Raw genomic sequence first — 16,722 nt, forward strand, 5'->3', positions numbered from 1 at the left:
TCAGCACAAGGATTCTAGTTGCATCATTGTTAGAGAGTGATAATGTGTTGCTGGATGCAATGCCTCTTGTAGATTTTGGTTAGCATTTTTGGAATTTGAACATCGTAGGATTTTTTTTTAATGTCTGTCAGCTAATGGTAGTGGACAGGACACCCAGCTCAACGTCCTCCCAAGGGATGGCTCCATGTTTGCGAAGCACCAATCCAACAGTTTATAATCGGGTTGGCAATCGAACCTGTACTGGACAAAGGTAATTTCACTGCCTCCGCACCATCAGGTCGAGACCCTGTTGAAGATATTCATAGCAAGGCAAAGCGAATGCACACTTGGGCCATTCTCACAACTCCAAAGAGGTGTTTCATAACTTTTGGTACAACGGCGAATGTAATTTCCTTTAAACTTTTACCAATTCCCTTCCTATTCCCGACAACTCAAGAATTACTATTTGGTGATTCTTACTCATTAGCCGAGCTGACAGGATGGCCGAGAGGTATGCACACTCGCCTCTAAGCTGTCGAGCCTGGGTTTGAAGCCTGATTCAACTATAAATTGTCATCTTGGTGTTTCACAGGCAAGGTGATTCATCAATGTATGTGCCGTCTCTCGGATGGACGTGAAACTGGACGTCCCGTCTGCTGGCATTCATTGGTGGCCGTTAACGATCCCATGGTATCCTTCATGTGGAGTAGGCTAGCGATCACCGACACCTTGAACAAATTACAAATCCCTGCCCTAACCAGCAGAGGGAATTGTATTTGCGGCACAGCCGCACCGTCAGCCAATGATGCTACATCCATACGAATGATTGCGCTCCATACTTCATCAAAGATTGCGCTCCATACGAATGAAGAAGACTCGTTAGCCCTTTCCTGTACATCCCACCTTCATCTCGGTTGATTTTCATATTCATTTGTCACATGCTAACTTTGTCCCAGTGTGTCTGGTGAAAGCCGCCCATCACCTGCATTTTTACACCTCCGTGAGCCTCCAGTTTGTTTTCAAAAATGTTAATACAGTAATAATAATAAAAAATGAGGCGATGCAAACCATCGTCCAGATAAGTGAGGCTCTGGAGATCCATTAAGAAGCCTGTAAGGAGCTGGGTTATTGTCTTGAGATCCTGCACCATGTCTGTGTGCTTCCACCACTCCAATGAGAAGATCTCCTCGGTGTCCAACACTCGCAACATTCTGGACATCGAACAACAAAAGTTGCAAAATCATTTGAACGATACGTTAATGCTGATTAGCAGTTGGTTGCATGATTCAATTTGATAGTAAATGCTTGTTTGTCATTTACGTGCAGATCCTAAAACTTCCTGACTCACCATACTCCTGCTTGGCCCTCCTGTTTGGATGACAAGTTTGCAGAGCACTTTGTTGATGAGTTAATCGTTTGGCTCCATTCACGTAAGACTTGTACTGAAGGTACTTAGACTTTGTCACGACCACCACACTACCACTACGACACCTTACTGGGCTCAATTAATCCCATTATTTTGTGGAGTCAACTGTACAAGTTTTCCCTCTCTACATCCCTCTATCTTCAATAGCCTCTCTCTCGTGTGTTGTGCACATACCCAAACCTATGCAGATGTGTCTCACGTGCCTATTCATTTAATGTCCTTTAATCTTGCCAGCTTCTTCATATCCTTCTTCCTCTTCTTTCACCCAAACTTGGTGGTGGCTTAACAATCAAGGCAGTTGGCTTAGGATCTTAAAGTCCTGAGAGTTCAAGCCACAGCCTTGCCAAAAGTAACACCAGGTTGGTTGACTTAGCCTGTCATCCTTCTGATGTCAGCAAAATGAGAACTGTACTCGCTTGCTGGGAGTGAAAAGTTGAGTATCCTGTGTCTGAAGCAAGCGTTCGATGAAGCCTGGTGTTGGAGAATAATGATACTGAGAAAGACCTCAACATGGGATGGAATCAGCAAAATGAACCAATGTTATGGGCTTGATTTTTATTTTTTTGTTGTAATGTCGTGAACAAACTTTAATACATTACGGGTGATGAAGGTGGTGGTCAAGTTTCATCGGAATTGTGTGTAGTTTCTAAGAAAGCAAATGCATATTTTTGGGGGGCAACCCCCCCCCCACCCCCACCCCGGTACACCCCCTTATTTCCTGATTTTTCTAATGTCATAAACAAACTTTGGTACAAACTAGGTGATGGAGGCTGTCGTCAAGTTTCATCGGAATTGTATGTCGTTTCTGAGAAGAAAGCAAATATGAGAAGAAAGAAATCAAATCAACCGAGCACCACAGAGCCTTTACTCCTCCTCATCCTGCCCTCTCCCCAAGCCCTTCCGCAATCCCCCACACCCTTTCAACAACTCTCCTTACCTCTCCCCGTCCTCCCTTGTCCTACCCTCTCCCTCCCCTCCCTTCCCCTGCACCGAAAGCTTTCTCCCCTCCCTCTTCATTAACAGTGTGGACCTCAAATATCTGGGGCCTTCGCTCAAACCTGACACATCTTCCCATACAGGTTGCTTCTGACAAACCAGACAGAATCTGCCTAACAGAAACTTTCCTCCCCCAAGACGTGTCTGACTCCCAAGTAACTCTCCCTGGTTACTCCCTCCTCCAGTATGACAGACCTGAGCCTCATCCTGGCAGCGGAGTTGCTCTCTTCATCAAAGATTCTATTCCTCACTCTCCATGCACTGCCCTCAATCTCCCACACTCCCAGGAATCCCTCTGGCTATGGCTTCCCCTCCACTCCCACCTCATGTTTATATGTGTGTTGTACCATCCACCAAACAGTGATGATTCCATTTACACCTCACTGTCCAAAAGCATGGACCAACTTCTGTCCTCTCGTCCCAAGTCTTTCTTCCTCATATGTGGTGGCTTCAATTGTCATCCTGCTAGTTGGCTGCATGTGGGTACCTCTGTCACCTGCCATGGTACGTCAACAAAATACTTCTGCGACTCATTGGGACTGACTCAATCGGTCAACTTCCCGACCCGGATCTCAACCAATGGTACTCCATCTCTTCTGCATCTGATTTTGACAAATTTCCCTGACAATATCTGCTGCTCTTCCTTCGCTCCAATCGGTTCTTCTGACCACGTGCTTGTCAACGTAAACATCTCTCTGGCGGTTATTACAGATCCACGTCAGCGCCGTCGAGTCTGGCATTTCACTCAAGCCGACTGGCAGGGCCTCCAAGCAGCCATCAAACTTATAGACTGGTCTCCCATCGCTACTTTCTCCAACATCAACTCATCCTGGGAATTCTTTCAAAGAAACTTGATCTCTCTCTCTCTTTCTCATGCACAGATTTATCCCCTCTCATCTTCAGTTGTCCTTCCCTTCCTCCCGCCCATGGTTTACTGAAGCTTGTGGTGAAGCAGTTGTCCTGAACCAACTTGCCTTTGCCTCATGGAAAGCAAACCCAACTGAGGGCAATCTCAGTTCCTTCCATAAAGCTTGGAACAAGTGTGTATCTACCCTCAGGAGAGCCAGAAAACAACATCTTTCTAATCTCAAGTCTGAACTCTCAAACCTCTCTCCCTCCTTCAAATCCTGGCAGCATCAAATCAAATCTGTTTCTGGTGTATGTTCCCCCTCCTTCCCCTCCCTTACTTCAAATGGCCGCACTGCTGATACCACACGTGAAAAGGCTGAATGCCTAAACTCGGTGTCTTCATCTAAATATTGTGTCCGAAACCCATCGCTTTCTGTACCCACCTCACCCAGTCGCACCCAACTGTCCCTGGACTCTGTGTCCTTTTCTCCTAACAAGGTGGAGAGCTTGCTGTCAAACCTCAACTCAGATTCTGCAACCGGTCCAGACGGCATCAGCCCACATGTCCTAAAAACATGCTCCTCTGCTCTTGCTCACCCTCTCTCTGTTCTATTCACCCTCTCATTTGCCCAAGGTCATCTGCCATCTGCTTGGAAATCAGCAAACATCACTGCCCTGCATAAAAAAGGTGCAAAAACAGATCCCTGCAACTACAGACCAATCAGCCTTCTCCCAATCATCAGCAAGGTTATGGAATCCATCATCGCTTCAGACATGAAATCCTTCCTCTTTTCCAATGGCTTGATTTCCAATCATCAATTTGGTTTTAGACCAGGTCACTCTACCCTGGATATGCTGCTTCTGCTCTCCCAACAATGGATGGAGGTCCTCAATGCCAGACATGAAATCAGAGCCATCTCTCTCGAGCTGGACATATCGCATGCTTTCGATACGGTCAGGCACCCTGCCCTGCTCACCAAACTCTCTTGCTATGGTATCCAAGGCCATCTCCACTCATGGCTCATGGACTTCCTTTCCTGTCACAGCCAACATGTGGCCCTCATTGGAGTTCTTTCATCCCGTCTTCCTGTCCAGACTGGAGTTCCTCAAGGCAGCGTTCTGGGCCGACAAGAACAAACCAATTATATTTTGGTTCAGGTCCTAATCCGACCTATCAGTGGGATCCAAAACGAAAACTGCTCAACCTGGCGGAGGTATGTGCATTCGCTTTCGAGCCGTACAGTCTGGGTTCGATTCCTGACCCACCCATAAAATGTAATCCTCGCGTTTCATGCGCAGGGCTACATCAATGTCAAACCAGAGGGCCCATCTGACAGCATCGGTCATTGGTGGATGTTAAAGATCGTGCAATGTCTTTCCTGAAGAGTAGGCAAGTTACCGCTGGCATTTTGAACAAGTTATGTATTCCTGCCACTTTCAGTTGAACGCCAGGCTTGACCATGTGGTTCGTGAAAGACCCTAAAGAAACCTTCCCTTGGGGCCTTTTCAAAGAAGCTGGAAACCTCCTTTACCATTCATAGCCTCCAACTGCTTCAGAAGCACCATCTTCAGAAGCTCCATCTTCAGAAGCTCCATCTTCAGAAGCTCCATCTTCAGAAGCTCCATCTTCAGAAGCTCCATCTTCAGAAGCTCCATCTTCAGAAGCTCCATCTTCAGAAGCTCCATCTTCAGAAGCTCCATCTTCAGAAGCACCATCTTCAGAAGCTCCATCTTCAGAAGCTCCATCTTCAGAAGCACCATCTTCAGAAGCACCATCTTCAGAAGCTCCATCTTCAGAAGCTCCATCTTCAGAAGCTCCATCTTCAGAAGCTCCATCTTCAGAAGCTCCATCTTCAGAAGCTCCATCTTCAGAAGCTCCATCTTCAGAAGCTCCATCTTCAGAAGCTCCATCTTCAGAAGCTCCATCTTCAGAAGCTCCATCTTCAGAAGCTCCATCTTCAGAAGCTCCATCTTCAGAAGCTCCATCTTCAGAAGCACCATCTTCAGAAGCTCCATCTTCAGAAGCTCCATCTTCAGAAGCTCCATCTTCAGAAGCTCCATCTTCAGAAGCTCTTGTTTTTCTTCTTCCGTATGCAGGACGTGGCTGTGGATGGCATCATTCGCTGGGGGGATGAGGCAGTGCCGCTGATGCAGTGCCCTGGAGCATCGCAGATATCCTTGGACTCCTTCACCATCCCGGATCCCTTTCCTGAGCTGCTCGACATCCGCGGCCATTGACCGCTGCGGTATCTCGACTGGAAGAAGGAAAGGTAGGAACACCACCCAAGCTGGATCAAATAAATAAATAATAAAAACACGCAGGGTCCATCACGTGTGCAGAACGTTCTCGATTAAAAAAGGATATACGATCACACTGGAAATAAGGAAAATGGGCTCGTACACGCTTGACATGTACGGGGTGGGAGTTGTTGTCCATGTGCGCTTTTTACACCTCGGTAAAACCATGCTCGAAGAAACCGGGGCACGTGTCAGGGCCCTTAGCGACGCCTGGCGTCCTTAGCAACCGTAAAAAGCTTCCGTGATCGTCGTTGTTGTTGTTGTTGTTGTTGTTGTTGTTGTTGTTGTTGTTGTTTAAGGTATAATTATGATACAGTAATGCATGCATAAGCTTAGGCAATGAAAATATATTAAAGATTCCTTTTAACCGATTTGTAATCAGAACGTTTCACATGACGTCATGTACATCCCATGATCGATCGATCGAATTAATTAATATGCGTCGGTTTGTCCAATTTGTCTACGTCGTGTGTCTTTGCAATTATTGAGACGCGAGTAGGCCGACGCTGATTTGTTTTCCTTCTGTTGCACTGTACGGTTATTCATTTATAAAAGGTCAAATCGCAGCAAAGCCCGAATTACGTACACGTATTTTATCCGTCGAACGGAACCATGGCAGTATAGTGAGCGGTGGTGTTCTCAATCTTTGGAATTTAATTTTTTATTTTTTTTTTCATCGGGTTTCTCGCGACATCGAGCAAGGCGTATGACGTCAATGCTTCGTTGTGCGTGTTCGGAATACGGAGATTATTTATTATATTTAGTACGAAGAACGACGAATCATTTGCGGAAAGAGAATCGACGACAGAACTTCCGGTCGTGGTGATCACTTGACGGTGGGTTCTCGTAACCAGGCGACATGAGGCTGTTGGGGTCTCTGGCCCTCTTACTCCGACGCTGGCCCGTAAGTTTCACTTCACGGATGACGACGCTGTTATGGGAGGGGGTGTTTGGGTGTTTGTCGTTCACGATTTGTCACAACGAACCGTGACCTTGCCCTCTGAAATGAGAGCGAGAGATGAACCTTCAGAGTTTAGGCTTTATTCCATTTGATTGGAGCCGCTTCTGTGGACACACCGGGAAATACAGGTTCAGCTAGGAGTACATAAGCAGTAACGTATACATGTGCAGTTAACCATTGCAGACTAATCCGCGTAAGCACGGAGTTCGATATAATCTCCATTCTCACCAGTCAATGAGCACCTTCAGTTAACGAGCATCAAGTGGACAGCCGATGTCAATAGCAATGCCCCGGGGACAATCCACCCGTGCCGCAGAGACCTCCCCTTATACGCGAGACGCACAACATGTGATCCCGCGTCATGTCCCTTGATTCACGTTAATTCACCACATTCTCCTCACCTTTAAAATGTAACTAGGGGCCCATCTTACACACCATGATTGCTTTAGCACTATAGGAGTATACATTTCAAGCAACGCGGACTAATAGATCTACAGAAGCATACATGCCAAGCAGTGATTATTTTGAGTTGTAGGAGCATGGAAATGAGCATCGATATATGATATAATGAGCATATGGGAGCATGAGCAGCGAGAATGCCGATAATCCCCTTTACAGATTGAGTCGTCGAGGGGGCCTTATTCGTCGACCTCTCCGGGAGTAAACGGCAGTTTCACTTGAGGGAGACTCCCGATCCTCTTGGTGAGCCTCGACTTGTGCCGGGGATGACTCCTCGATCGCTCTCGGGGGGAACACGGCAGCCCCGTCGCCTGGCGGAGTTCCTGCGGGGGAAATGTCAGAAGGAGGAGAGCCAGGAGGTGGTGTACCGGCGGGAGGAGTACCGGCGGGAGCCAGATGGCGAACCGACACAGTGGTCTCCCTGCCATCCGGGAGCCTGACATGAGCATACTCTGGATTAGTGTCAATGAGTTCGACCCCCTCCACCAGCGGTTCATACTTGCTTTGTCGTACCGGGCGTTTCATGAACACTGTACCGGGGTGGGTCAGCCAGTTGGGCACCGTTTGACCGTCAACATAACGTCGTTGGTGAGTAAACATTCGTTCGTGAGGAGTTGCATTGGTGGACGTGCAGAGCAAAGAGCGTATGGAATTCATTGCGTCAGGAAGAACAACCTCCCATCGCTCGGGGCCCAGTCCTCTCGATTTCAGCGCCAGAGTTATGGCTTTCCAAATAACTCCATTATACCTTTCCACCTGCCCGTTTCCCTGTGGGTTGTAACCCGTCGTTCGACTAGTTGCTATGCCGTGCTCTAATAGGAATTGTTTTAGCCCGGCCGACATGAAACACGGCCCTCTGTCTGAATGTATGTACGAAGGTCTCCCAAACATAGCGAAGACGTCAGAGAGACATTTTACGACAGTGCCCGAGGTCATATCCGAGCACGGAAACGCGAAAGGGAACCTTGAATATTCATCAACAACGGTGAATATGTATCTGTTGTCTGTCTCGGTGGGCAGGGGCCCTTTGAAGTCGATGTTTAGTCTCTCGAAGGGGGAAGTAGCCTTGATCAGTCTGCCAGATGCCGCGCCAAAGAATCTGGGTTTTAGTTCAGCACAAACAGGGCATGAAGCATTCATTTGTTTAATATCTTCAACAGAATAGGGAAGATTTTGTCTGCGTACGAAATGTGCCATCCTGGTTACCCCTGGGTGGCACAGAGACACATGGAGGTCTTGCAAAGCCTGACTGATTGTTGCCGAACTGTAGACCCGGGAGAAGGTATCTGCAGCAGGGTTTTCCTTCCCGGGCCGGTAAACAATGTCGTACCTGTAGCAGGCTAGGTCTATCCGCCATCTCATAATTTTTTCATTCTTAATTTTCCCGTTATTTTTCCCATCAAACATGAAAGCCACGGATCGTTGGTCCGTAACGAGCGTGAAGTGGTTTCCCAGTAAATAATGTCTCCATTTACGCAGCGCTTCGACGATGGCGTACGCCTCCTTCTCTATTGCCGAGTGTCTCTGCTCGCTTCTAGAGAGAGTTTTCGAGAAGAAAGCGACCGGCCGCCCAGACTGATTAAGTGTTGCAGCTATGGCGTGATTTGAAGCGTCGGTCTCCACCACGAAGGGCACCGAGCTGTCGATCGATAAAACCACGGACTTACTGATATCATCCTTGAGATCGTGGAAAGCTTTCACGACAGCGGCATCTGGTGGAAAGTTTTTGCAATGCACTAGGGGATGTATTTTCTCGGAGTATTGCGAAATCCATCTTGCATAGTAAGCGAACATCCCGATCACCCGGCGCATTGTCTGCAAGTCCTGAGGTGGTGGAAGCTCACGGAGCGGGCGCAATCGCTCAGGATCAGGCTTAATTGTGCCGTTGGCTATCGTGTAGCCGAGAAGGTCAATTGACCTTGCCGAGAATACGCATTTCTCGTAGTTGAGAGTCAGATTATATTTTCCAGCAATGCTCAAGAATCTGTCCAGATTCCTATCATGTTCCCTCTGATCCCTACCGCACACTGTGACATTATCCACGTAAACAAAAGTGTCTTCGAGGTTTTCATCTGAGATGATGTCGTCCATAACCCGTTGGAAGCAAGCTACTCCATTCGTGACACCGAATGGTATCCTTCTGAACTGGTAGAGGCGCCGCCCTGCCTGGAATGCAGTGTACGGTTTGTCTTCCTCTCGGATGGGAATTTGATGATAGGCGCTTCGCAAGTCGATGGTACTGAATACCTTATAATTGGCCACGCGTTCGACCATCTCATCTATGCGCGGCAGGGGGTAGGCGTCGAGTTGGGTGAAGCGATTGACCGTTTGGGAATAATCGACAACCATCCGTCTCTTGTGGTTCTGACTGCTGGTCACTAACACCTGTGCGCGCCAAGGCGAATCGCTCGGTTCTATAATTCCCTCCTCCAGTAATCGCTTGGTTTCTGAAGTGATGAAATTCATGTCAGCAGTGGTATATCGCCGCGATTTGATCGCTATCGGTTTGCAGACCGGCGACAAGTTAGCGAACAGCTGGGGGGACGTCACCTCCGCGGTGGTCAGCGCATTTAAAATTAGACGAGGCTTGCTTCCTCCAAAGGGTATTTCGATGCTCGTGTGCTGCTTGAGGACATTATGACCCAGAATTACGTCTGCGCACAAATCACGAAGCACCAGCACCTTTACATCCCGATGCGTGTACCCTTTTACGTCCAATTAAACATTGCAGTACCCTCGTACGCGGGATTGTAGTGAGGTGGCGGCCATGCATACCGTATTGTCTGTCGGGTGGATTACCCATTTCCTGCCCTTCACTAGCGAGCTGTTGACGAAACTTTCAGAGCTACCGGTATCAATCAGTGCCTCAGCCATATGCCCGTTAATTCGCACGTTGATGATAGCCTTGGATAGATTCCCCGGGGAGGCTGCAGTCAATTTATTTTGCGAGTAGAGAGCCGCAGAAGTGGGTTTATTCCTCCTTAGAGTAGATTTACATACCCTGGCATAATGCCCTTTCTTGTCGCAATTCATGCATGTGGCATCTCTGGCTGGACATTTTTGACGAGGATGCCTTTTGTACCCACAAAAGAAGCATTTACCGACCGGAGCAGTTGCTGAGGAGTTTGACGAGGTCTGGGTATCCGGCTCCTCGGGTGTTTCTCCATCCCTCATGTCTGGCTGTGTCTGTGCCAGTGGGGTTCCTTGGGTTCCCATCGTAGCAGCGTTCATGAGCAGCATCGGTGTCCCAAATGACTCAGATTGCTGCTGAGCCGTATCCATCGCTCGAGCCTGATCGACTACCTTGTCAAGAGTGGGTTGCGCTTTCTCTAGTAAGCGTTGCCGTATGTGGGCTGATCTGAGTCCTTGGATGAATGCCTCCCGTGTCGCTTCCTTTCGGTGTTCCTCGGCGCTTACGGCCCGGAAGCTGCAGTCTTTTCCCAGCTGATTCAGAGCTTGCAGGAACTGATCGATTGTCTCCCCGGCTGCTTGCTTGCGTGTGTTGAGAAGATGTCGTATGTATACCTCGTTCTTGGGCTTCACGTAGAGCGCCTGCAGTACGTCAATCGCTGCTTCGTAAGTGTCGCACCCCGAGAAGAGCCTGTACACGCCGGGCGAGACATGATTCACGAGAGCGGCAAATTTGTCAGCTCCCTCCGCGATGATGGTCAGATAGTGTGAGAAGGAGCAGAACCAATGTGACCATTTCATTTCTGCGTCAGTCGTGTTTGGGTCTGCGTCGAACCTCTCTGGTTTGTAGATCTTGTCCATCTTTGGTTGAGAGAGCCGAGAAAATCAAATGGAATAAATTGAAATGAGAGCGAGAGATGAACCTTCAGAGTTTAGGCTTTATTCCATTTGATTGGAGCCGCTTCTGTGGACACACCAGGAAATACAGGTTCAGCTAGGAGTACATAAGCAGAAACGTATACATGTGCAGTTAACCATTGCAGACTAATCCGCGTAAGCACGGAGTTCGATATAATCTCCATTCTCACCAGTCAATGAGCACCTTCAGTTAACGAGCATCAAGTGGACAGCCGATGTCAATAGCAATGCCCCGGGGACAATCCACTCGTGCCGCAGAGACCTCCCCTTATACGCGAGACGCACAACATGTGATCCTGCGTCATGTCCCTTGATTCACGTTAATTCACCACACCCTCTTTCCGTCTCTTCGCCTTGCTTGTGCAACAGTGACATCAGGGGTATGTTCAGTAACCAAGTTTCTTGTACGTCGCTCGACCGAGCGGTTTAAGTACTCGAACAAGCTCTCCTTTTCGAAACCGTTAAGGAACGGCTGGCTTGGCAAGCGCTAGCTAGCTGCTTGGTAACTGAACACACGCATTTTCAAGCTTGCACCACGTGTCTCGCTGACAGTATGAGGGAAGTGTCAGGGTTCGAGAGAAGAGGCAGGTCTCGGTAATCCTGCTAACAGTGAGTTGCAGTCATCGAAACACAACATCTTGTCCCAAGGTGGCAGGCAGTGACGTTTAAAAATAAATAAATAAAATAGCCCATACTTGGTACTGTTGGTACTTGGTACTGTTGGTCAGTGCAAGCTGGCTCATACCCTTAAGAAAGCAATGTAGACAGTTAATAGTATATCGATGATGAGCAGTGTACGCTTCTCACTTCCAGACACGTCTGTGTGCACACATGAGCACAATTACCTGTTCCTGGACTTCCCATCAGCACTATATATCTGTTATATATATATATATATATATATATATATATATATATATATATATATATATATATATATATATATATATATATATATATATATGTAACATTTTTGTGTGACCTACAGGCAAAAATAGTGGAATTTCACTCAACAAATCGGCTTCGGGTTTACCAATAAATATCAGCAAAAACATTAATTACTTCAAAAATATTGGACTTGCAGTCATACTTGTGACATCAACATAATCCAAGTTTATTTACCCTTTGGAAAAGATATCTGATGATATAATTGTCACTGAAATCGTATGTCGCCCCACGAATGCTGACCGATAGAAATCCCGAAGCAGATGTGCAACATGAAGAATTGACTTGAGATTCTGACACAATTGTGAAAGTGACTTTTATAGACATCATGTTGATTTTAGCTATTTCATAAATGACGATAATGAATTCATAACATGCACTGTAACTTGTGTACATCTATTACATGAAGTAATACATGTAATACATTTAAAAGTTCAGTCACGTTCTTCATCAGTGCTGTCGTCAAAGACTACAGAATCATCAACAATTGTACAATCGTCTGCGCTACACGAGCAGAATTCAGTGCAGGTGTCCTGCAGAGATACAATGACATGTTCTGCTCTGCCTACAGTCATCGTCGATGCAGCGTAGGTTTTGAAGAACTTTGGTGATGTAAATATCCTCCGAGGGAGTTTGATCAACAGCCACAGACGTGAGGAAACGTCTCACCTCATCATAGGACACACGGTGTCCTAATTCATGAAGCATGTCAATGAGATGCTTGCTTCCCAATTCATGATGCACCTGCAAGGCTAAACCGAGCGTTATTATGGAGTACACTCGACGGCTCTGTGATTATTATATTGTGACAAATGGCGATAGTCCTCAGGTTGTTCTTCATAACACCTTCATCACTACAGCTGGTTACATTCGTGTGTGATTTCTCCACTAGTGCACCACTTAATAAAGTCGTAGAGTGTATTCGGAACAAATTCTGCACAGTGCTGAATATCTGCTTCCTCGACAGGTGCATACATATTTCCAACATGCTCGATATCAGCCATGTGCTTCCTCAGGATACCAGCTGCAGCATGCAAAGTATGCATTTCACTATCTGTGGCTGATGGTACATCAGACGGGATGTCTTCATTTTCTGGTTCATCAGTCTTGCTCTGCAGAATCGTGGCTTTTCTCAGGGCATCACGTAAGGTCACAGAAGAAGAGCATATGATGTCAGTGTGGTCATCAAATGTTACACAGACTATTTGGTCACCATAATATTTAGTTAATCGCTCCTTCAACTTCCAAGTTTTATACTGTTCTGCATTCGTGGTACCCAGTGAAACAAAATATCCAATGTATTCATCGTTCAGATGAACGAGGGTTGTCACTGTCTTAGTTTTGGAGAACAGAGTTTGTTCTAGATAACATTTCGGTTCATCAAAAGCTTCATCATGTAATGTGCCCATTGTTTCCTCTCCTGATTTACGAATTGCAGCAGTGATGTTCCTTTCTGAAATATAGTGTGAATAGTATAACCTGTGGTACTTGGTTGGCATCATAGGCGAACAAATCTGGAAAGGCAAGCATGCGCATGTGTATTCTATTGTCTTGTCTTTTGTCAGCTGCTGCCAGAACTTTTTCTCTGGTGGACTGTCCAGTTCCTGTAGATACCGGTGTAAGCTTGTTTCTGGAAGTGTTGGATTTTCCACAAATGAAGCAGTTGGTCCTGATGTCAAACCCAGCTGTTTCATTTCTGCTGATTCTTGTGTGTTCTGTTGCCGCAAACGTGCATGGTTGCTGGTCACTCTCACTGGGGTTGGATGTGGAGATATTTGACTTGCTGGGATACTTGGCCCGACATGATTTGTGGAATGATACTTTCTTTTTTTTCTTCTTTTTTTTTCTTTTATATACCTTGTCGAGGCTCGTATGAGAGCTAACACACAACTCACACCAAGGGGGCATGAGACAAGAGGGGCGGGAGTAGAAGGGACAAAACAGTGGGGAACAGACACATTAGGTGAACTGTGGAAGGGAGAGGGATGGGGATGGGACGGGGAACATGGCGAAGAGAAGATGGACATTACAGGGACTTTCAGGAAGGAAAGCAGGGGAATCGAAGGAAGTGGGCTTTGGTGGATTATCGGGGGTAGAAAAGATCGAGGATTTGGATGGGGGAAGATAAGAGGTGGTGGTGAACAGCTGTTTTGAAAGCCTCGAGGGAAGAATGGGAAAGAATAGAGTGAGGAAGTTTATTCCAAAGGCGGGAAAAAAGAGGAATGAAAGAGTGAAGATGAGCAGTGATTCGTGATTTTGGTAGTTTTACCAGAAGGGGGTTGTTGGCGGACCTTGAGCGCCCTGTGGAAATGTGGGGACAAATCGCAGAGAGAGCAGGGGGGGCAAGGCTGGAGAGGAGTCGGTAGAAGACAGAAAGACCACCGACCAACCTGCGGTGATTGAGTGAGAGGCCCAAAGACTCAGCTTCATTGCGGGAGATGCCGATGATCTTAAATGCCCTGGTTTCGACAGCGTGAAGCCGAGAAAGGTGGGAGGCAGGAGCACCAGCCCAGAGGGGAGAGCAGTACTCCATCAGGCTACGGACAAAAGCTTTGTAAGTGGTCAGGAGCTCTTTGTGTAACTTTCAAAACTTTCAAATCAAGACTCAATATGTCTTGTTGCAAAGGCCAGATACTTTCGTAAACATCATCTTTTCTGATTTGACTTGCTTTGAAGATTGCACTAAAACCATTAAATGTTGGGTTCTTTACAACTTCTTGCTTTTAGGGTTGAAGGGTTTAAAGCATATGATGCAGTGGTCAGTGTTAATTTTACGACGCTTCACAACAGGTGGTTCCAGATCCATAATTGCAGATCAATTGTCAGCACAAGCATCTGAAATGAAATAATTAAAGATAAGTATACATCAGTAGTTTTAGAAAAAGGCAATCAAGCTCAAAATTGATTTTCTGCAACTGGATTTAAAATCACTTTTGTTTGGTTAATGCATAAACATGTATTATAAATTAATCAATGTCGGTTACTTTTTGGGGAGGGTGACATATGGTTTTGGTAATAACTCTATTAATTCAACTGATTTATCTTTATGAGTTCTATTTCTAAAAAGGAGAATGATAGAGGGTTATTTTGATGTAATATGTAGTAATGCAACTCAAATACTTATGAAGAAATTAATTGTTTAGTTGATATTTATTGGTAAACCCGAAGCTGATTTGTTGAGTAAAATTCCACTATTTTTGCCTGTAGGTCACACAAAAGCCTTTGTTACATCACAAATGTTTTTTACAGATATATATATATATATATATATATATATATATATATATATATATATATATATATATATATATATATATATATATATATATGTCATCATTCCTCACATTTTGGTACCAAATTTGTGTTTGTAGCACCAGTATTAACAAATATGAGCCAAAATCTGTGGCGATTAAATCCATTTTTGCAGTCTGCAGTGGTACATATCATGTAAACGTGATTTTCAAAATGTTGTGCAATGATCTCAGGTTCACAACCATGATTTTCTAACTCCCCAAACATCCCTCTTCAAGAAAAAATAGTTTGTGACTTGTTCTACCTTGGGTAGGCGTATGCCACCCAAAACCTTATTTGGCCACTAGCCAACACGATCATCTCCTTTCACGCAACCTCCTGGAAATCCATAAGAAACGAGCTCAAATGAGCGAAGATCCTCGTCCTCTTAATGATGACGTCATAAAAACAAATATATGACGTCATTGTGATGTATCAGGTTTGCGATAAATTATCTGTGCTAATGCCCAGCTTGATTACCGCAAACAGAATTCAAACAGCTTGCCTCGTTTCAGAGATAATGGTATAGGCGATTAACATTAGCGGCGATATTCTGACATCAACTTTTTTTCTCGGAAGAATTTCCAAAATCGGAGATGGTTACTGCCTGCGCGTGGGCTTTCTGCATATACATGGCAAGTTTCACGAAGATCCGATGAAAACTCTGGGTTGTGAAACAAAAAATGTCAAAAAATAGGAATGAAGTCATAAAAATTGAGATGACGTCACAGTGATGTATCATATGTGCGGTAATTCATTTCATGCTAATGTCATGTTCGATTTCCCCCAAACAGAATTCAAAAAGCTTGCCTAGTTTCGGAGATAATTTTTTTAGGTGATTTCCATTCGCGGAGATATTTTGATGTCATAACCTTTTTTTTTTCTCGGAGGAATTTTCAAAATCGGAGATGGTTACTGTCTGCGCAGGGTATTTCTACATATTTATGCCAAGTTTCAGGAAGTTTCGATGAAAACTGTTGGCTGTGAAACAAAAAAGTCCACAACAAGAAGATGAAGAACAACAACGTGAGTAAGACTTAGAGATCCTCCACGAGGATCTAAAAAAAAATAAAATAAAGTCGACATTTGTCCTCGTAAAAAAGAAGTCATGCTTGTCAGAAGACCCGAGAATGTTTGGACAAACGATCCGTTTCCCGCCAAGTTGTTGGCCTAAAAACAAAAAACAAAAAATTGCTGCATTTTGTTGTAAACAAAGTCGAGGCTCATGGAAGAGCTGGAAGGTGGAATGGAATAGATAGAACATACAAACGACAAGAAAGACAGACCCTTCGTGGAACAACGACAAAATAAGGTGAAGGGAAGAGAGTGCAACAGGACACCGTTTTGAATTAAAAAAAAAGCTGGGTATAAGTAAGGGGCTGATGAATGTACAGAAGGGAAAACTGGGAATAAAGCAGAAATAGAACGAACTAGAATGGGCGCTTGGTAGAGTGCATACCTCCGCCACGTTACGCCTGATCCACGAGAACATATTTTTTTGGTAAATTTATGGATTTTTTTTTTCTACGACCATTAACATCTTTATTTTATTTCATTTGAATTATAGTCTTAAACTAGCCGGGAGGCGACGATGGTTCGCGGGCATTATTGAGCAATGCCACGATAGGTACAATTGAGTTAGTGGAAGCTTTAGAGTTTAGAGGAAGCCTTACCATAAAAACCTATCTCT

General features: G+C 45.4%; 2 protein-coding genes across 2 annotated transcripts in view; one reads left to right on the forward strand and one right to left on the reverse strand.

Annotated features, from left to right (window-relative positions):
- The first annotated feature begins 6,217 nt into the window (after positions 1-6,217).
- The window catches only part of NDUFV2 (NADH:ubiquinone oxidoreductase core subunit V2), a 40,145-nt gene continuing 29,640 nt past the window's right edge, over positions 6,218-16,722 (forward strand). The window contains exon 1 of the mRNA XM_085889896.1: positions 6,218-6,452. Within this exon, the coding sequence (XP_085746022.1) occupies positions 6,408-6,452 (45 nt within the window). The 5' untranslated portion in view covers positions 6,218-6,407. The remainder of the gene's footprint in view (positions 6,453-16,722) is intronic.
- Positions 9,380-11,089, reverse strand: LOC147023908 (uncharacterized). Its single transcript, XM_085889895.1, has 2 exons — positions 10,967-11,089; positions 9,380-10,842 (listed from the first exon to the last, which is right to left on the reverse strand). Exon 2 carries the CDS (start codon positions 10,737-10,739, stop codon positions 9,687-9,689), a length of 1,053 nt encoding a protein of 350 aa, XP_085746021.1. The 5' UTR covers positions 10,740-10,842; positions 10,967-11,089; the 3' UTR covers positions 9,380-9,686.

The sequence above is a fragment of the Eptatretus burgeri genome, chromosome 7 (genome assembly GCF_056783735.1).
Source record: "Eptatretus burgeri isolate ZD-2024b chromosome 7, Ebu_testis_v1, whole genome shotgun sequence".
Classification (NCBI taxonomy): domain Eukaryota; kingdom Metazoa; phylum Chordata; class Myxini; order Myxiniformes; family Myxinidae; genus Eptatretus; species Eptatretus burgeri.

Coding starts and splice junctions, on each gene's coding strand:
- LOC147023908 (XM_085889895.1), bottom strand. CDS start 10,739: ATGGACAAGATCTACAAACCAGAGAGGTTCGACGCAGACCCAAACACG.